General features: G+C 36.2%; 1 protein-coding gene across 9 annotated transcripts in view; it reads right to left on the reverse strand.

The window, feature by feature from the left end:
- The window catches only part of ITSN1 (intersectin 1), a 136853-nt gene that overhangs the window by 64150 nt on the left and 50410 nt on the right, over window positions 1–22293 (reverse strand). For 5 of the 9 annotated variants that reach the window (XM_057410105.1, XM_057410112.1, XM_057410106.1 and 2 more), the window contains 9 exons: window positions 21839–21902; window positions 19665–19802; window positions 18610–18725; window positions 15133–15395; window positions 14167–14316; window positions 13847–13987; window positions 8770–8857; window positions 8456–8595; window positions 4072–4152 (listed from right to left, as the gene is read on the reverse strand). In XM_057410105.1, coding sequence (XP_057266088.1) covers window positions 4072–4152; window positions 8456–8595; window positions 8770–8857; window positions 13847–13987; window positions 14167–14316; window positions 15133–15395; window positions 18610–18725; window positions 19665–19802; window positions 21839–21902 — 1181 coding nt within the window. The remainder of the gene's footprint in view (window positions 1–4071; window positions 4153–8455; window positions 8596–8769; window positions 8858–13846; window positions 13988–14166; window positions 14317–15132; window positions 15396–18609; window positions 18726–19664; window positions 19803–21838; window positions 21903–22293) is intronic. The other 4 variants (XM_057410109.1, XM_057410110.1, XM_057410108.1 and 1 more) reach the window with 1 other exon arrangement.

Raw genomic sequence — 22293 nt, forward strand, 5'->3', positions numbered from 1 at the left:
ATTAAGACTCGGCTAAGGCCATGAAACGGACTGAAACACAGAGGTAACTTGGGCAATACCATATTTTATGAGCATCAGAGATTATTTGCCTCCCTGATGAACACCTTGGCTCCCAAGTAACTTGGCCTTCCTCTGGAGCACTTGGAAGCAGGGTATGTGGCAGACACTTAAGGTATCTCTGTTTCCCGTACGCCTTCTTGCTCGGGGTGTAGGATAAGAAGAAAACTTTCCCTCGTTAGATTTTCAGGAACTATTTCTTGATTGCTTTGTTTGCCTTCTACTGCCGTGGGGGGCATTATTCAATTCTTGGAAATTTCTTGCTGCGTGAAGCTTCAGCGTTGGTGATGCCATGAATTTCTATCATCTGTTTCTTCAGTACTGCTAAAGGATGTGGAATAGAAATGCTGTGGATGCTCTCAGAATAGATGCTTATTTGCATGGCTGTCTGTGATTTCAGGAAACAGAACTCGACCCACATGATCCCTTGATATTCCCAGCCTTAAATACTCTTCAGAGTATTCTGTGCATTAAGATTGAGTAGTCTGGAATTTGGACATATTCTGGCCTTTAAAAATAACCAACTAAGGTTAGGATTGCATTCCATCCTGAAAGACTGTCCTATGTTACTTTTTGTGCTTGAAGAATGATAATTTTTCTTTACATCCTTTTTTATTCTGATATCCATTCTGCTGTTTGGCTTACCTAAATGGTTCTTGGATTGGAATGGTATTATTTTGATATCCTTGTGTTTTGAAAGGTGATTTCCTTTCCTCTTTCTCTTGAGGTTTATCCATCAATACTTTTATTCTACTAAACGCCACATTTCTTGGATTATACAACTTGTAAACTTAATTTCCATTATGCCTGTGTGTATGCTGTAATTTATGAGCATCATTACTTTCCATAGTAAAGATAGTTAGGGTCTAGAATGGATATTACAGAATGTAAAATAAACTACTCTTAGGTAAGAGTAGTTCACCATAATTATTCAGGTAGGATATTGCCTTCTGGGAAAATTTTTAAATCCTGAATGCCCATGGTTATAAACATTGATGCATAGTGTCATTTGGACTAAAGAAAAGGGCTAGTAAAAAGGAAATACATTAGCAATGTTGAACATAATGAGTTTTTAGTAGCTGGCCCATAATGAACAATGAGAAAATAAAAGGATCAGGAGATTGCAGTGAATACACAGCTGGTCAACTGCACCTGGAGCTGGAGGTGGTCTCAGAGCTAACTATAAATTTCTGAAGTGCTAACTAGAGGAAACAGTCATTTCAATAACTGTATGTTACTAATTCAGCTTCTTTAATGGCGTTACACTTGTAATATGTCGAGGTACAGAACACTGGGCCCTTGTTTCAAATTAAATTCTCTGGAGAATGACAGCCCCCATCTTCTCTGTATGATCACCTGAACCCTTATTCGTATCAAAAATATGCACAAGTGCAAAGGACAAATTATATAACCATAAGATCATCAGCAGTTGAGTGATTTACAAGCATTCATGTGAAAGGACATAGATTAAAAAATGGTACAGGTGAAAGCCTGGCCAACAGCATTACAAATTTTTGTAGACTGCAGAAATCCATAAAAGTCTCTACAAAGTTCTTGAAGTTCAAAATACTACTTCAAGAAGTATCAAGTATCTTGACTAGTACTCATGATTTTTAACAAGCTGTTTGTGTTTTCTGGATAAAAAGACTTCTGTACAAAGCACAGGTTTCTGACTCCTACATTTAGTTCAGCTTTAACACAGGCTTCCATTTAGAAATCCTTTGTTCCACTTGCTCTAGCTTTCCTTCACAATCATGCTCCCTCCTTTCACCTAACTTTGTATGCCAACAAGCTCAAGAGTCCTGGCTGATGAAAACTCTTCTTGCTACTGAACAGAGAGGTCTGGGATAGCCACACTTTTCTAATAAGGCAGCACTGAAGATAACCTGTTGCAACTTGCAAAAGCTTTAAGCTATTTAGACAACAGTGCTTTCCGGTTTATTTTTTTTTTTTTGCATCTTTATCCCAAACTCTGGTGTTTGACCAGTTAAACAGAAATAACCACTTAAAGAACATGAAGGCTATCACAGTTTAAACAAAAAAACCCTATAAATGCCAAAAGTTTTAAGTGAGTCAACCCATATGCATGTATCTGAGCTTAGTTTACTTTTTAACAAGACATTTTTAAACTAGAAAGAATGCTTCAGTTCATCTTTATACACAGAACCAGGAGGAATCTACGGCTAATTCAGAATACTGGTATTTTCCTTCCTTCTGAATTTGCAAATACATAAAAACGAGTTACAATTTGCAAGACATCTGTGAACTAATATTACTCACTTCCATTAGATGTCCAACTACAAGGCTAGCCCAATCTTTATATTTTAATTGTAGTACAGACATGTATGTTTATGTCACCACTAACCCTACGATATATGCTACTTTTACTGCCAAACAAAAACTGGGGAAGGTGTACCTATGAGCCATGCCTCCATGTCTGTCTGAAGTGTGGAGTTTCTCAAACTGAGTACATGTAGTAGGATCATTAACTGCTGCATGACAGCAGTTAGATGTTCCTGCCAACTCTGGTCCAAATAATAAAATTATTTTGTTTGCTTATTTCATCATTTTCCCCTATATGCTCAGCTGAATTTGTATTTCAAGGGACATTTTAATAAATTACTTAAGTTTTCCATAGACATTTTATCACATTATTCCCCCCCGGCTAAGCCAATGTGCCGGTTCAATATTTTGTAAAGAGATTTTTCTGTGACATATCTGTAACAGTTAAGAAAATCTAACCTATGTTATACTAATAGCACTGGGTAGAATATTTTTGGAGAGAAAAAGAATGCAATATATATAATTCTTTGCATTAGCAATGAGGAAATAAAAATTTGATATTGTATCTCATGCAACAGATAGATTTTCTGTTGTTTTGCCAAGTACCAGTGGGAGGATAGGGAGAAAGAATCAGCATTTCCCACAGTGCTATAGGACACCAGTTGAACAAAAGTATAATAACACTTCAACAGTTAACAGAATGAAACATTTGCCAGCTGAATATTCAGCACAGTCCTACACTCATCTTTTACAGACACAAGCAACTTCAAAGCTGTACATTTACAAATCATATATTGTAACTCCAAAGACATAACAATGCTTTGCTTGTTTCTGGTGGGCAGGACAAAGCATGTCTTACCTTAAAAGCAGAGATAAATTGTTACTTTTCTATTTAATTCACAAACAGACTAACAAGTAAAATTTTTGAGATGTTACAATAGCCACATTTAGGCACCCACATAATACTGAATACGAATTAAAAAAAATGAGTTTCATACAGCTGAGTAATACTCACTATATACAGACAAGTCGTATTGCTATGAAAACCTTAACATTAGAAATATAGTGGTTTAAGCTCAAATTTTGCCTTTTGACAAAAGACAATAGAATTTAGGATACTTCAGGGATAACAATACAATGTTTCTATCAAATCCTCTCCCCTTGAGACAAACCAGAGCATTTGACCCAAGAGGAAAGAACCCTACAGTTCTGTGCTCACTGAGGCTTTTCCACAGCAATACTCTTTTACCCCATTCCCCAGCTCCCAAAGAACCTGCTCTCTCCTTGACTGAAACAGTTCCTTTGTTCATCCCATAGTATAGCTATGGGAGATTCGACAAAGGGACTATATTGCCATCTCTCATACCTGAAATCACAAATCACAGTACCGTGTAGAAATACTTAATATAAAAGTGTTTTCTTTTTGAAAATTCTGAACAGCATGACCAAATGGGCAAATAACTTAAAATCTTGAAGTTTCAGATAAGCAAGACAAAAATAACTAACTAATACCTTGCCCAAGTTGCAATTCAAATCTAGACTGTAAGGATTAGATAACAATTATAAACTCTTCTCTTTGGTTATGTTTTAGTGCTCGCATCTCTTATTAAAATACTAACTTAGTTAAACACTGCACACTCATCTGTTTATGGTAAAGTGAAGCACATAACTGGAGGAAGTTCATCACTCAGATTGAGATAGCTGTGTACTGCCTGAGTATGGCATGGAGACCTTTAGAAAGGAGTCTAAGTAGTTGACGCAGCCCAGGAGAACTGCCAGGCACTGCAGCATTGCATCTTCCATTGCCACTGACTGGAAGAAAGAAATGCTCAAATGTAAACAGGCATTCATATGCAAGACTTGTCCAGTGCACACTGACTAGACAGGGACTGACAACAACTGGAACATGACACAAAATGTAAAACGTTTTTAAGAACTTAATTATACTTGTTCACCACTTTTTCCAGGCACTGAGAAAAGCTTCTCAGCAAGACTAATGCATTTCAGAAATACTGATTTATTAGTTTTCTTCTTCTGTGCAGTAACGCTGATAAGCTTTAAATACTTGATTCTTCTATACTATATGAAATTATTATTTGGTCTCTGGAGACAAGGACCATATTAAGAATTATTATTGCTTTATTTGACAGTGTGCAATGGCCAACCTTCATAACATTTAAATGTAAATTCACACTGAATGTAGAAAAAAATTTATAAAGGTAAATTATAGTAGGGCTATAAATATACAAACAGGAAACCTAGTATAAAGCCTTCCATTCCACAGGTTTATTTTATAAAGCAGAGAAAATAAACAAGTGCCTAGTTACATTTTACTAATATATGTATCAATTTTAATTCTTAGGTTTCTAGGCTAAGATTTCTAAAGACTAATGGAAAACAGACTCCTTCAACCACAATTCAGGACATTAAAAAAATGGCCCAACTTTCAACCTTGCTACAAACTCAGTTACTTGCTCTATAACCACATACAGCACAATCACAAGACTAGTTCCTATGCTCATAAAACACATCAAACCTCATTTAAAAGAATAGTTGACCAGCTGCAGGCTAAGGTACTTATTTCTCTGCCAAGCAAGTATTAACAGTTTCCTAAAACCATGTGGTTCTACCTGGTTAACAAAGATTCTCGAAACGATCCATTTTGAAAAATTAGTAACATTTTGTACGGGAGAGGGGGAGGAAGGAGGGGGAGTGAGCGAGTGGCTGCATGGGCCTGGGTTGCTGGCTGGGTTTAAACCACGACATCTAGAAAAGTTTAAAAAAGTAACCAAATTCTATAAACATTTCCAACCCTTGGGATGTTAACTTGAAACTAAAGTGACCAAAACACTTGAGTTCCAAAGGACTAACCACAAGAACTTTAAATCAGTTCTTTTGGAGGGAAGATAAAAGATCCATGGAAAAAAATACTGCATTTATCTCCCTAGTCACTCACATATGCTATTAAGACATGAAGGAAAGATTAGGTAATTAAATGCTTGTTTCAAGAATTCACTTAATGAATAATATAACAACTACAATATGGAGGCAATTGCAGTACAATCCAATGTATAGGAGTATGGTATTAACAACTTGACTCATAAGCTAAAATATATCAGAATATTCGGTAACCCTTGTGGTCTCATTAATGAAAATGCACACTTGATACTAGTTACAGACTTGATTTTTTTCTTCTACTATCACTGCATATTTCTGTATTCACTATCAAGTATAGCCTATTTCAAGAGAATGAATCAGAAACAGTTTTTGCAAACTTTAAGGATACATTCACATAGGAGATAATGTAACCCATATTCATAGTCAGCAAAGAATAAATCTCAACAACGACAAAAGTTTATAATTTAACGTTGCTGTCAACTACCCTCTCTCTTAAGCATTTCATCATACTAATTTCGCATATACTGGTACTCAGGGAGCAGTAGCTTACATATTTACAATTTTGGTTGTTTTTTATTAAATTACACATTTTGACAAAGTAAAAACAGGTATTACTCCCTCTCTCTGTAGGAAATAATTGTGAAATGCTGTAAGGTGGTATATACCTAAAGATTATTTAGATATACTTTTCTGAGGGGGAGTTTGCAAACAGTACCACACCATTCTGCTTCTTGCCCAGAAGCTAGCTGGATTATAAAAGACAAGGCAAGCACCAGTACCTCTCCATCACCTGTCAGAGTACAAAAGCTGCACATGACACTGTCAATTATGGTGCTGCATCCTAACAGCCATCCCAGCAATTGTGCATCTCAGTATACTGAAGCGCAAAGTAGTACTTTTTATGGTGATTTGCTCTATCAGTTTTAAACCTACAAGATAATTTAGAAGCAACCTTGATGCTCTATCAGTTTTAAACCTACAAGATAATTTAGAAGCAACCTTGATTCAAAAAAATGAGGATTTAATTTGCTTAATAAAAATACATTTTAAAAACAAACAGGTAGAAGTATCTGAGATTTATGCAAGTTCCCAGACTACTTTGTTTTGAGCAATATTATCACCGAAGAGATAGGTGTGTTCTACCTAGGTTTACAAACAGATTTTCCACTTCTCAAAACCCTAATAAAACCATGAGTCTCATGGATGTTTTCACTAGCTTTGTCCATAAAGTCTCATATGCAAGGCATTCTGAGAAGTCTCTCTAAAAGAACAACAGCCATTAAATCACCGCTGCTCACACAGCATGGTTTAAACAGTTTCTCTGGCATTTGGGAGTACTACAACCACCCATGCTAAGTCGACAAAAAGGTATATATGCCTTTGTAGATATTTAAATCTAGTAATAAAATCACTCAGGTCAACCAAAATACATTTTGCATATCTAATGAAACTACCAAGAGGGAAAATAAAACTGCCTGAATTAAGCTCCCACCTGCTCGGTGTCAATAGTACAACCGCCTCTCTTAAACTCACCTCTTCAAAGAAAGCAAAGAAAGCCGCAGCAAGGCAAAAATACCAACATACAGCATCAAAAAGTGGTCTTCCTATTAAACACTGCTTCTACACATTACGAAATTAAGAACACAGTATCCTCAAGCCAGAGAAAGCTTGCCGAAGTCTTCCCAAAGAACTGTCTACATCACTCATTTTCAGCATTTAAAATTAAATATTAAGATTTGAACACAAAAATCAATTTTCCCATTAAATTTTAAAATAGTTTACAATGACTCAATGTATTCTTGGGTAGATGGCATTCTGATAAATCACTGTCAATGTCTTTAATTTACATCTTCAATTTTTAATTATCATTAGCTTGTTACTTGTTAAGTCGAGTTCTTCACTACTTAAAATACTGCATTTTGTTTGGTCTTGGCATGTGTTTTGCTACTGTCACAGCACTAAAATTATTCACCTCTCTGCCCATATATAAACTGGTTAGGTCCTTTATGAGCAAACCAAATGCTGACACTAATCTTAGAATTAATATCCTTTGTTTATATTTACCACAAAACACTTCAAAAGGACTCCATTTAAAATAATCACACAAAAAGCATTACATTTTAACGTGTCAAAAAAAAATATAAACAAAACTGGAGGCAAACCATTCTGTTATCTTTTAGAATAAATTGCTCACATTTTGTTTGTCTGTGACTCTTATGACTCTGAAGAGATTCCCTTCTTTCTACCTCCTTGCTTAAGATCGTGAAAGTCATCTCTGATTTGGCATTGTAACAGGTAGTGGTACGGTTTATAGGTTTTAATTTTTCCTATAATTATTAACATCTTTAATGTTAAAACAAGCTATTTGTTGCTTAACTTTCAACCACACCTTCCATTCGAAGGCATATGATGTAATCATGGTTGATGTAATTTCAAAACATCTACAGAAAGGCTGGTGTACCTATCATAGTGTTTTTCCTTCTAAATACTTTAGAACGACTCCCTGGGGGAAATTGGGTATTTTTCTACTCAGTTTTCAGCAGAAACCATCAATTGAATTAGCAGATAGACTACTTCAACATTAGAATATTTTATGAAAAAAGAATGCTAATCAAAGTTTGTAACTAAAGACTGAAGAAAAATTTCTCTGACTTCTGCAATTTCTGTCATTTTCTTGTGCAGAAATAAACAAAAAAAAAAAAATCACACAGTTTTAACAAAGACTGATCAATAAAGCATGAAACCACAAACAACAGACAACTACATTCAGGAACAAGCATGAGCTTACAAGAGCAGATAAAAATTCTGTGTGTCAGTAGAAAAACAAGTCTCTTGAATAAAGATTTCAATTTGAAATACTGATTCCAGCTGATTTGCTGACCTACTACAGTCTTGCACTTCTTTGATGCAAAAAGGGCAGAAACCAGCAATTTCATATTTGCAATCATGGATCTGGAATCAGAGCTCAAATTTATTCTTATGTAGATTCTGCAGATAAAATTGATTCAAAATCCGAGTACGGATGCTAAATAGCATTTTCTTAAAATTAATTAAAAAAACCCTAATACCCAAAAAACCTCACAAAAAGATAATTTGAGAACATTCACAAAACTGGCATTCTAAATCAATCATTCTAGTTCAGCATTTTTGTCCATAATCAAGTTAGAAAATAATTAACTGAACATTTAGAAGAAATGGTTAAAAAGTCTAGGATTACCTTCAGTTGATTATTGAAAATATCAATTTCCTGAAGTTTAGATCTGGTTTCTTTTTCTACTTCATCTAGTTGATCTCGAAGCTGTTGACGTGCTATTTCCTTGGCTTCTAAGGCTCTTTTGATAGTAAGAAGAGAATCTCCTGGTTTTAAACATATCGTCAAATAGTATTTTCTTAGGCAGAGAATTTTAGATCATAGAAAGCAACATTTTTCAACATGCATGTTGCAACACAGAAAAACCCAAAATTACAGACTGCACTGCAATGCAGCATTATGTCCTATACGGACTTAGACATGTATAAAAATATACTTACTGTGCAAACTGTTCTGTTGAACTTGCTTCAGCTGATCATTAAGCAATTGCTTTTCTGGAATCAACCTTCCAAGCATCTGCTGAGATTCCTGAATGGATGATAACAAGAAGAGAGAAAACAAGAAGAGAAAGAAACAAAAAGGTGAGGAATGACTTTAGCCATGTGACCTCTCATTTGCATTTCTTTCTGAAAACATTCTACTTTTCCCACACTAAATTATGTGTTATTGCTACCAAACACTACCTGTGTGTTACTACCACTCAGGCATAGTTTTGTGCCAATACAAAAAACTGACTATATCAAATTGAAGCATATTACTTGAGAACTGATTCTCACTGAATATGTAACTGGGCTTGTACTTACTTGAAATTCTGGGGAAAAAAGACATGGATGGATTCCAGGAAATACTAACACCGGCACATACTGTTTAATTCTCATTTTAATAAATTAATATTAACTTTTACCAAGAATAGGAATACAAATATTTACAGTTTCTTTAAATAAGAGAAAATAAAGGCTTTCACTTTAAAGGAATATGGCCCAAAGCTGTGCAAAACATGTTCTGTTAGATGAGAATACTTGCGTCCCAGATTTCTTGATAGTACGCATGAAAAAGGATTATGATATCTCTCAATTTCAACACATGGTCCTAATACTGTACATCTTTGGATGACAAATTCCTCCTGTGGTGGATATATATCCTATATAACCCTTGCTCTTCCTGGAGGATGAAGTGCTACTTCCTACACCTTTCAGAAGCCTTGACCTCCAACTTCAAGTTATCAAAACATATCACAGAAGGTGAAACGGCTTATTTTATAAAAATCACCTGTTAACATGCCATCTTTCAGACAAACCAAGGGATATATTTCAGCAGGTGCAGGCTTTTGAGGAATCAACAATTTCTCATCAGACAATTTCAATTTGTCATGAAGGATTGCAAATGACATAATACAATCCTAGGAATAAATGTCACCTAATCACTTAATACTAGAGTAAGTCCCATAAGAAGTTTTTAGGTTTTGTACAACAACACAAGGATGGCCATGCTGACATGACTTCGTAGTTGTCCCAGTTCCCTCATGGCAATCTTTGACTGGGCTTCTGCAGTGTACAGCTCAGAACATGGTCCTTTGTGTTTACACTACCCCTTCCACTACATCCTCTCACTCAAATGTCTTCATGCCCCATGCCGTGGTTCAGCACGAAATATTTAAACAGTATTATCAAATTAGTATAGCACACAGGCATAATGGAAATTAAGTTTACAAGTTGTATAATCCAAGAAATGTGGCGTTTAGTAGACTAAAAGTATTGATGGATAAACCTCAAGAGAAAGAGGAAAGGAAATCACCTTTCAAAACACAAGGATATCAAAATAATACCATTCCAATCCAAGAACCGTTTAGGTAAGCCAAACAGCAGAATGGATATCAGAATAAAAAAGGATGTAAAGAAAAATTATCATTCTTCAAGCACAAAAAGTAACATAGGACAGTCTTTCAGGATGGAATGCAATCCTAACCTTAGTTGGTTATTTTTAAAGGCCAGAATATGTCTAAATTCCAGACTACTCAATCTTAATACACAGAATACTCTGGAGAGTATTTAAGGCTGAGAATATCAAGGGATCATGTGGGTCGAGTTCTGTTTCCTGAAATCACAGACAGCCATGCAAATAAGCATCTATTCTGAGAGCATCCACAGCATTTCTATTCCACATCCTTTAGCAGTACTGAAGAAACAGATGATAGAAATTCATGGCATCACCAACGCTGAAGCTTCACGCAGCAAGAAATTTCCAAGAATTGAATAATGCCCCCCATGGCAGTAGAAGGCAAACAAAGCAATCAAGAAATAGTTCCTGAAAATCTAACGAGGGAAAGTTTTCTTCTTATCCTACACCCTGAGCAAGAAGGCATATGGGAAACAGAGATACCTTAAGTGTCTGCCACATACCCTGCTTCCAAGTGCTCCAGAGGAAAGCCAAATTACTTGGGAGCCAAGGTGTTCATCAGGGAGGAAAATAATCCCTGCAGGTAACTAGCAGAAGCTCTGCAGACACTATAAACGTGATTCTAACATATACAGTTCAGGTGTTTGAAAGGCAGAATCCTCCCAAACATCCCTGGAGATACCACTCTACCAGACACCCCAGATTCATTTAACTAGCACAAATTTTCATCACCCAAGGTTGTTACACAGTTTCTTTCACAGGTTTAATCAAACTCCATCCTGAAACTAATTAATAGTTCAAAGAATAATTACTCCTTTGAATTAAGTCATCTTTCTATATCAAGTGTCAGATGTACTAAATTAAAATATTTCCAAGTGAAGATGTATCATCCTACAAAGGTAACTAAAAATATTGACTTGTTTATCTATTGTTTAGAGGATCAAAATCTTTTTAAAAAGTCATTTATTAAGTCTTTCCTCCACAAATCAGATAGTAAAAATTATATGATATCTTAGAAACTAATCTTTTTTTTCAGGAAAAAAACTATCCACTCTTTAGGTTCTCCCCAGGTAAAAATCTGGCCTTTTTTACTAAGTAGTGACACTTCTTTCTGGGATCACAGTTGTGATAAACCCTTCAGGCAACACTAACTAAAATATAGTGGTTGACATCAGTGATCAACTGAGAGAAGATAAAACCACAAAGCCACAGCTATTGCTGTCAACCTAAAAAAAAAAAAAACTAACAAAAAACGCCACCAATAAAACACCACCAAACCAAAACACAAAACTAAAGACCAAAACAAACAAAAAAAAAAAGTGTGATTTTTCATCACAGAAGTGCTCTTACAGCTGTCATGAGCAAAGTAATTCAGTGAATAGGCATTAACTAAGCTGCTGGGTTCATACCATCTCATAGCGATTACAATGAGCAGAGATGATTAAAAATCACTACAAATGTACTAGTGATTCCAAAACAAGAGTAAAATGTAGACAACTGTGCAAAATTCGTTGTACTTCACCAGATGTTTCAGTAAAATTTCAGAGTGGTGTCAAAATGCTAAAGCAAAAAAATAACAAAACAAAAAACCCAAGCTAATTTCCTTTCAACTATTATGATTGGGTAGCATAAATAGTGTTGGGAAGGTGAAGAATCCCTCTGCCTTCCTCAGTTTTTCCTTTCATGGTGATGTAGTTAAAACTGATGCATAAAAGCTGTAGGTAAGGAAAAAGCACATCTACTATCAGCCAAGGTTATGACTAAAAATTCAAAAATTGTTAATAAATCTACAGAGAACACTGTCCTTTGTTTGCACTTTTTAATAACCTATTTAAGCACACCTAATGGTGGATAGAACAGATTTCTTATTAATCATTTCCCAATAATATTGATTTCACAGTTTTTTCCTTCCATCTGCACCTTCCATTTATTACACCCAGTCATGGAAGCTCATTCCAAGTTCTTCACAATAATGATACTCTCTCACTTTTTTTTTTAATGATGTGTGTTGTAATGGGACCCTAACTAAACTGTAGCACATTGTTTTTTACTATAACATAAACAGCTTACAGCTTTTTACAGTAACATATCATTTTCTTCTTGTTATATTATGACAAAAGCAAAGAGATACTTTACCCTTTCTGACTACAGAGGCTAACTGAACAAAAATTACCAAGCTAACAGAAACAACATATGAAAGTAGGATATGAATTCCATTCAATTTGTTGAAATAGCATTTATCTATGTAGCTGCTTAGCTTCTTCTGGAGTGAGTTCCGGTACCTCAGACCATTTCTATGGAAAGCTTTTGGAATAGAACGGTTAGAGAGAAATTCAGGTGGTTGTTGCTTTTACATAGAGATTGGCTGTGCACATAAAATCAGTAGCCTTCAACTTATTCAGGTTAAATGAGGGATTTTCACACATTTTATCAAGCACCAAGTTTTTTTGTCTCTTTGAGCCAGTACTGCTAAGTGTAACTTTATTGCCTAAACACTTGATTCAGTGCTGTTTGCCTTCACATTTTCAGTTGCCAATACAGAAGCATTTCATTAAAGAGAGAAGAGTAGTTTCACGCCTAACTATGGCAGTTGTTTATGTCACAAGCATTTATTGTTTTCTACTGTTTGCATCAAGTGGACACAAACACTTATACTCTTTGCAACAACCTGCTTTGGAAAGAAAGATGCCTTGTAAAAGGTGTAATGGTGTATATGAATACACAAAACAGAAATGCGAGATGTTTTTACAAAAACAAATAAATAAGTCAAAAAATACTGCTACATAAAACAAAAAACCTGGAACTTTCAAGTCTGGTATTGTTCAAATAAATGTACCATATTAATTATGCTTAGAAAGCTGGAATGGAACAGTTGGATTAGGTTTTATGATATGGTTTACTCCTAAGTGTGAGATTCGCTTTGACTGGTAGAAAAAAACATTGAAAGCCCTTATTACTCACCAATAATTAATTTGAAGCAATATAAAATATTTAATAAAGAAAAAAATTCCCCAAATCAAATACTACCACTCATCTAGGAACCTTTACAAATTGCAAAGACTATTCAGTCACTAAAAGCACACCTCTACACAATTCCATCTTTAATTTGACAGAGAATTTTAGAGAAGTAGGAAAGACAAATTTCAGGATTAAATGAAAAAGTAACTGGTTTAACTGGTAATTTCATTTTGAAAGTTTATTATTTTATAATTAAAAAAAAAGAAGAAAGGATCATCAACTAGCCACTTCACTGAAGTCAATTCTTTCTTTCAGCACATACAGAGAGCAATCGCTGCCAACACAAACACAAGTCATAAAATTTCATTCTCCTCATCCCCCCAAACCCTTTAACTTCTTCAGCCAAACAGCTTATTTCCTGCTCCCCTCAACAGGATTCCATGAGTTTGAAGTGATAATCACAGACACACCTTCAAGTGTAGGAAACAATTCTTAGACATGTCTGAAGAACATTCATACAAAAGAATGACAAATTATCTACAACAATTCCTTACGTACAAGGAAAAACACATCATATATAGAGGCAAGTTTGGTTAGGATCTTGATGCAGTTGAGGAGGTCAAAATGCAAAGCCAAGAACAAAATTAGAGAATGTTTTCCCACCTGTAGCTGCTGCTGCAAATGGGTGATTTCAGCAATTCTCAGTTCTCTAGATTTATTTGTACTTTCGATTTCTTGTCTTTGGGTAGACAGCCGACATCTGATATCCTGTAGCTTTCCCTCCAGCTGATTCTTTTTATCATTCTTAAAAAAAGAAAAAAAAAAGATATCTCTCTTTTTCTACCAGAATGGTTTGTCAGGCAAGTCAGGATCTAAAAAGTATTTTTATTCCACATTGAAAACTTGAAATTATAGAAAATAAACATGGCCATATCACAGCCAATATTGTGCTTGTGTGTTTTATCTGCAACAGGATCACTTACTAGAGCTTCCAGCTCAAATTCTAAGGTCTTTTTCTTTGCCTTCAGAACAACTATATCCTCTTGTTCTTTGTTTCTTTGATTTAGTAATTCTTGCCGACGATTACGCTCCCACTCAAGTTGCCTCTGCCTCTCAAGTTCCCGTTTTGCAGCCTGTACCATTTGGAGAAAGAAAAAAAAAAAAGAAAAGGAAGTCTATTCTGAGAAACTATTCCAGTCAGTCATATTCAGATTCTCATGTGCAATCCAAACATTAATATAAACACACACTGCTAAGCTGTGGACTAAAATACGTGCCTCTTTCAGCACAGAAATTGCTCAATTGTTTAAATGCTCACTTGAAAGCACTGGTGAAATGGGGTTTTGCTGTAGAGCAGATAGGTGACTAAACAGTATATCACTCTATTTTAATCTCTTTCCCAAGATCCAGTTTTCTGATTTAACAAGTTGTTTCACATTTAGACTGGAAGAACTCTCCAGGACAGCACCAAATCTTTATCCAGCCCCCAACATTACACATTCTGAAGCTTTGCAAATAGTCAAATGTGACTGCACTGACTGCGTCATCATTTGGCAATATGAGAAAAAAATAACTTTGGAAGTTAACCAGTACGTGTTTCCTTTAACATATTAACTATGCTATGAATCATGAATGCCACCAATGCCCGTAAGTTTTTCTTCATTCATTCAAGCATCTTTTTATATCAAGAAAATAATTACTATTTTTTAAAAAGCCAGATGTTAGGAGCACATTGCCTTATATCTAAATATTCATTCTTTCACATGAAAAACAAAGAAGCAGAGAGATGACTCTTTTTTTACCTCCAAACCCCCAGAAATTTAAGTTCATTCTTTAAATGTTTGCTGACTAAAAATTACAGCAAAATATTTAGTGTAAACATTACATTTTGTTCTAATCAAGCACAGCTGCCAGTGACATAACCACCTTCTTTTTATCCAGTTGGTTACCTCTCTTCTTTCTATTTCTTTTCTCCTTTCCTCTTCTCTCTGCCGTTCCAATTCCCGTTGTTTTTCCAGCTGTTTCTCTAGCTCCAGTTGTCTTTTACGTTCTTGCTCCTGCCGCTCACGTTCTTTCCTTTCCTGCTCTGCCCGTTCCAGCTGTGCTAGACGTTCTTGCTCTTTGCGTTGCTGTTCCAAGAGAGCCTGCCTCCGTTTCTCAAGTTCTAGATTGCCACGTTCAAAGTTCTCCCGTTTTTTATCTTCAAAGGTAACTTTAATGTGTGGAAACATGGGGCAAAAGAGAATTAAACTCTGCTACTGACTTAAAAAAAAAATATCAAAATCTATATATGCTGAATCAAAGTGAAACAACCTTCCAACAGTACTAGACACAGCTCTAAACTACTGATAATACAGCAATATAGGAAATTATCGGTTTTATCAGTAGCATTTACATTGTAGATCCCCTTAAATCCACATCGTTAGGAAACCAAGGTGTAAATTTCAATCCCTATTTCTCAGGCTTCTAGGATTCTCCTCAAGCCCTACAGGTGGGTATAATTTAGATAAACCATTCACTAGCTAGTCCTCTGTGAGGACACAGGATCTGGAGTTCCTGTATACACTTGATAATAGTAGCAGTTTTGCTACTGTTCGCATTTGATAATAGTAGCAGCAACAAGAACCAACACTTCAATTACTATAAGGGAAAGAATTCAGCTGATGATATTATCAAGAAGCCATTATGCAAATGACCAGAATGTATTTAAACTTGATATTCTCATAAGATTACTCATTACTGTCAGGAAAAGAAATGGTTTGCTTAAGTTCTTGAGCAGCTGAACTCAGTAAGACTGGATTCCTGCAGATTTGCACGTTTGTCACTTACAGTCCTAAAGGAATGACCTCATTTCCAGCAGGCATTCCCTGACATTCTGCAATATCAGGAGTTGTCCTTTCCTTGCTCCACGTTCCTAGGTCCACCCCTTACAGTTCCTCCAAATTATTCTTTCCGCTTCACCTTCTGTCTCTTTTCATAATGAAATCTGTATGTCCTATTCCCATACCCCATATTCTGTATTTCTCTTCCTGCATGCTCAAGATGTACATTTTTGGCAGGGAAGAGATAGCACATATTTACCTCAAAGCGTGCATGCACTGTTTGACACATTTACTCAACATCTGCTGAACCAGCTGAACTCTTGTCTTTATTTAAGTTGGGCCCCCTTTCCTATTGCCAATTGCCAATTTTCATAAAACTTGAAAAAAATCTAACCTTTGATGTCTGTCAAGTTTGTTTAAAATTAGTTTCTCGGTTCAAAGAATATTAAGATACAAACTGATAGAGAATGTGATTATAACTCCCACTGATTTAGGAAACCAAGTAGAAAGGAGAAAAAAGAAGAAAAAAAAAAGTCATTTCAAGAAAATCAGTTAAAAGGAATAGGTAGAAAGACAAAACACTTGCAAATAGCATCGACAATAAGATACCATGTTCAAGGCTCAGAAAGAGCAGATTCTAAGATGACAGTCCAACAAGCTAGTACAGCTATTCAGGAAAATCAAGGTAGTTACAAAAAAAAGAAAAAAAAAAATAAAATAAAATATCCAAAGTACAAAAACAGAAGTGAGAAACTTCTAGCAACTTAAATACATAGCTGTTGGCTTGTGTTATTATGCTTAAGAGAAAGCTTCTAAAAGGTTATAAAAGCCAACAATAAAAATTTTTTCAAATATCTCAAAATAAGAAAAAAAAACAACCCACAATACCTAGCCAGATTTAGCAAAGCCGATGAAAAAGCAAGATAACATACACTATTATCTTTACAATGGAAAATCTGCACATCAAATACAGTAAAAGGCTTATACACTCTAGCTCCTCTTCAAATGAAAGCAAAAATGGCTTTAAACCAAAAATAAAACCAAAAAATGAAGAATAACAGGTTGCCAAAGACAATTCCAATCCATAGTTCAAATACAAAATTCATGAACTACAAGCTGTGCTGTGCAATCCATCTTTTAATCAACATCAGTGCTGTAAGACTACAAGATGACAATTGAAACATCAGTATTTAAGAAACGACAGTATAATGATCCTGAAAGGTACAAACAAGTACCTGGCAAAGTAGCAGAGGCTACAATAGACAGAGAGTTACTATACATGACTAAACACGATACCATGGAAGAATCACGGCAGGAAAGTGCTGCTTCTCAAATCTAATAGATTCAATTGTATTCAGAGCAGCCCTGTGGAAAAGGATTTGGGGGTGCTGGTCAATGAGAAAATGAACATGAACCGGCTTCAGTGTGCACTCACAGCCCAGAAAGCCAACTGTATCCTGGGCTGCATCAAGGAGTGTGACCAGCAGGTACAAGGAGGTGATCCTGCCCCACTACTCTGCTCTCGTGAGACCTCACTCGGAGTATTGTGTGCAGTTCTGGTGTCCTCAACATAAAAAGGACATGGAACTGTTGGAACAAGTCCAGAGGAGGGCCACGAGGATGATCAGGGGGCTGGAGCACCTCCCATACAAAGATAGGCTGAGAAAGTTGGGGCTGTTCAGCCTAGAGAAGAGAAGGCTGCGTGGAGACCTCATAGCAGCCTTCCAGTATCTGAAGGAGGCCCATAAGAATGCTGGGGAGGGACTGTTCATTAGGGACTGTAGTGATATGACAAGGGGTAATGGGTTCAAACGTAAACAGGGGAAGTTTAGACTTGGATATAAGGAGGAAGTTCTTTACTGTGAGGGTGATGAGGCACTGGAATGGGCCTGTGAATGCTCCATCCCTGATGGTGTTCAAGGCCGGGTTGGACAGAGCCTTGGATGACATGGTTTAGTGTGAGGCGTCCCTGTCCATGGCAGGGGGTTGGAACTAGATGACCTTAAGGTCCTTTCCAACCCTAACTATTCTATAATTCTATTCTGTGATTCTATAGATGATCTTAAGGTCCTTTCCAACCCAAAGTATTTGATGATTCTGTGATTCTAAGTCCCTTTTTTTCCTCCTTTACTGCCTTTTTCTTTTTTTTTCCCTTTTTTTTTTATTTTCCCCAAAAGCAGAGCTGCTAAGGCTTGTATCAAAAAACATAGTTACACAGACTTCAGTGAAACAGGCTTCTGTATGCATACTGTGATCTTAAAAGTACATAAGGCAAACTACACTCCAGTTAAGTCAGAATGTGGAGTTAGTAAAAAGTTTTCATTGTACAACTGTAGGAGGACTGCAAAGTGCTGTCTCTGTTGAGAGTGCATAAAATGAGCAACCCAAATGTTATTCATCTCTCCACTGTCACTAACAGAAAGTATCATGCAATAGTAAGGAATTAGCTGGACCAAGCAATGTCTTGGTTATACCTCTGACATGTCAAAAACTGATCTCAAAAGAAAGCATTTCTTAATACGCCTTTTTAACTCCACAGCATAACCTGATGATAGCATCTCTCTGATCAGAGCACACAATGTATCTCTGTTTTTGCTTGCTCACCAGGTAATTTCTTTTCCAGTTGCTGCTGTTCGTCTTCTAATGCTGGTTCTTCTGGTAACCTTTGGTCTGCAGACACTGAACTTCCAGCAGATATGCCACTACCAGAGCGTACTCTTCTGTCAATAAAGTGATAATTCCAAGTTGTTTAAAAGAATCTATGCCTGCCAAATATATTTATGATTTAATGATGAAATTATAAATGAAATGCCATGATGAAATGTTTACTGATATTTAATGATCCCTCAGTGTTGCCTAGAGGATTTCACTCAGCCATCGCCATTAAGATAATAGTACCCTCCAGAGTCTCAACAGTACACACCAGTGACCTGAAAAACCCAGTTTAAGGTTCACAGAACCATGCAGCTTCCAGATGTGTTCAACCCTGTCCCCAACATCTCTTACTTGTGACCAGTCTGAAGCTGGGGAAATGCCTATCTCAACTACAGGAAAAGTTGCAAAGACAGAGGAAGAGCTCAAGATAGTCAAGCTAAAAACAAGATCCCACATGGAATAAGCAACAAAATTGTAATCTTCAAGAGGATACTTGAAGAACATGAAGCTACCATGTATGGAAACATCTTTTCATTGCTGTCACTGTCTTCCCAGCCATTTCTCCACAAAAAATGTGAAATAGAGGAACAGAAGTAATGACTCATCACTACTATTCACACACACAACTGCCAAAAACCTCTAATTTGCTATAGTGCAAATCCATATCATGTTTTGAATTCCAATACATAGTATTTGCTCTAAAGAAATATAGGCTTGAACTTGAAATTTATATGGCTAGACTAAGTTTTGGAAGGTATGCTAGCATAAAACATTGACCGAAACTGTATTCTTACAAGGAATTCTTGCTACTTCCAGCATCCAGTAACTGTACAAAACCAAAAAGCTACACAAGCATTTCCCATCAAGGCAGCACTCTGTGACATAGATGCAGTACAAAAAGGAGAGGGATTACTTTTCAATTTCTTCTACTTCATAGTCACAGGACACCTTTCCCAAATGAAATAAAAATTTAGGAATGAGATTCCAGAATTATAACCCATTACCTAAAAGAAGGTGGAATATACTCTGGAGGCAGTACAGGTGGCAGCGGCTGACCAGACATAGCTACATCAATTAAGTGCATAGCCAGAATAAACTCTTCAGCTGTAAGTTTTCCATCTTGATCGATATCAGAAAGATTCCTTTTTAAAGGGAAGGAACAAAGTAAGTAAACTCTTAAACATTAAAAAGCACTGTTAAAAAGCATAGTATTCAGTTTGAAATTAATTCAATTTTTCACTTTTTTTTCCACACTACTTTGTTTCTTCAAAACAAAAAGCAAAACCCAAATGCTTCACTATTTTCCACATATCTCACACATCTGCCTGGAAACTATCTTTATAGCCATGGCTTCTACTTTGCTTGCTCTTTGAGTGCTGCCTGTACCAGATACTATGTAAATAACATTAATCAGTGGAGCTTTCTTGAACACTTTGTGAACATCTACTACACAGCATCATTTAGAAAAGAATCAGCTCAGATGTTTGGTAGAACTTTTTGGTTTGGAATTCTTCTTCCCTGGAGGCTCCTATTTCACCTTCCAGAGCACACATCTGCATTAAAATCAAAGCCATTAACATTCTAGTCCTGACAAGCACAAAAATGTTTTAGCATTATACACTTGCCAAAAATTATGGAGTAACATCTCTGGATGACCTAAACCCGTCAGATGCACAAAATGCTTTTATTCATGGTAATGTGGCATTGGACAAAATTTAACAGCCTAAACATCAGCTTTGTTTCACTAGTGTGCTGCACTTTAATCATGCAGGAAAATGTCTGATGATACTGTGAAAAAAATCACAGATAAGCAACTGATACATTCTTTTGATGTCTGGAGGTACAGGACTGTTTTACAGGATTTAAATTTTGAAGACAATTACAGGCTCATTTGACCCATGTTTGTGTTAATGAACTGCTCAGGCTGGGGCATAAGAACAAGTCACTAGAATGAAAATCTAGCAGGCAGATATGATTGATCAGCTTTCCTAACAGTCTGGATCCACATCTTTGTACCAGGAATATGAGAACAGCTGCTACAAGAGTAGCTGACAGGCTACTTCACTGTACTTCACTTTGTGTGTCTATGAATCAGTGAATCCAGACCCAATACAGACTGACAAATCTGGCCCCAGAGAACAGCCACAGGGGTTCCACTACCAGAGAGAAAGTATCAGAAAAAGGAGCTACAAGCCGGGCAACAAAAGCTGTAGGATCAATTCCTTATCTCAGTAGACTTGGCAATTTTAAATGTCAAAAGAGAGTTATGTTTAGAGCTCCTGCACTACACTGACATCATTCCTCTGCCCACACAGCCTGCTTGAACACTGGCAACAAGCACAGTATTTTTTGGTTAATCATCTGCTGGATGACCGAGTTGATATTTTTTTCCTTACAGTAGCTTTATTAGGAAACAGGAGGAGAGAGTGCATTTTAAGATGTAATACAAACATCTGTGCTTAGCAAAGAAAGGAAGTGCAAATTAATTGCCACATTAAACTGACAACACAGTTGAAACCCTCAAGCAGGAGTCAGATGGGTTAGTGAGTTGACAACGGTTTTCAAGCAATGATGTAAAAAGTACAGCAGTTAATCAGAAGTAACATTCCATGTAATGATAAGAACATACTAAACTTCAGCAAAGAAGAAGTTGAAAGGAAAACAAGAAGCTGAGACAAATCCTTTTAAAATCCATTATTTTAAGTGTATGTAACTTCAGCCCCTTGGAAATAAGCCCTTAGAAACTCATCTAAAAGGCACAGAAGTCCCCCAAAAAAAGCAGGGTTCTGGATTAAGCTTCCTTTTGTACTACCTGTTCAAATCTGTGAGTTTCACTGGTGCTGTATCACATATGGCCAGGGATGTGGAAGATATAGGAGGCTCTACATTTCGTCTGCCTCAAAAACTCATAACTGAAACCCAACTTACAAAACACCTATGTGCATAGTGTAAAAGATACTATTTTTAAATTTTGTCAAGTAATATTAATATAAGCATATCAGTGCAGGTTTTGTTCTATAAAGTGTCATTTAACCAAAAGCACTACATAAAGTTATACATTAAAAAAGCAACATGTAATGACTTATCAGTGGAGGAAGACTGAAAAGGGAGAAAAAGCCCACAGTATTCAGTATAGAGGTTCAAGTACTGTTTCCAGTTTGGAAATTGATAGATTTACCATATTGTAGCCAGCTGAGCCTGTGGTAAACTCGACTGCATAAGAATAGTTCTTGCTTGTGGACCTAACAAAGGGAAACAAAGATTAACAAACACATAAGCAACTTTCTCCTTTTCTTGCATTACCGAGTAGCTAAAGCACAAGCAGAGCTTAGTTCTGAATAAGATAACACTGAAAAGATGTTATCAACATTAACTAGGCTCCCCCCACCAAAGGAGAAAACTAAAAAGAGCCTCATAACCTTTCCCCTCTCAATAACAGGTTAAATAAAAATAAATGAGAAAAAAGAAAAAAAAAAGGCAAGCTATGAAAGTCAAAGGAGGTAGTAGAACTAAGCCAGTGTATCATTCCAGTTTGTTTCTGAAACTGCGTAGGCACCCTCATCAGTGGATGAGCTGAAACTGGAAATGGCTGCACAAGTTTTCACATAACCCACTGTACCCTTTCCAAGAATT

The sequence above is a fragment of the Pezoporus wallicus genome, unplaced genomic scaffold, assembly GCF_028554395.1.
Source record: "Pezoporus wallicus isolate ANWC-B61680 ecotype Strahan unplaced genomic scaffold, APGP_CSIRO_Pwel_v1 contig_7011, whole genome shotgun sequence".
NCBI classification, from domain to species: Eukaryota; Metazoa; Chordata; class Aves; order Psittaciformes; family Psittacidae; genus Pezoporus; species Pezoporus wallicus.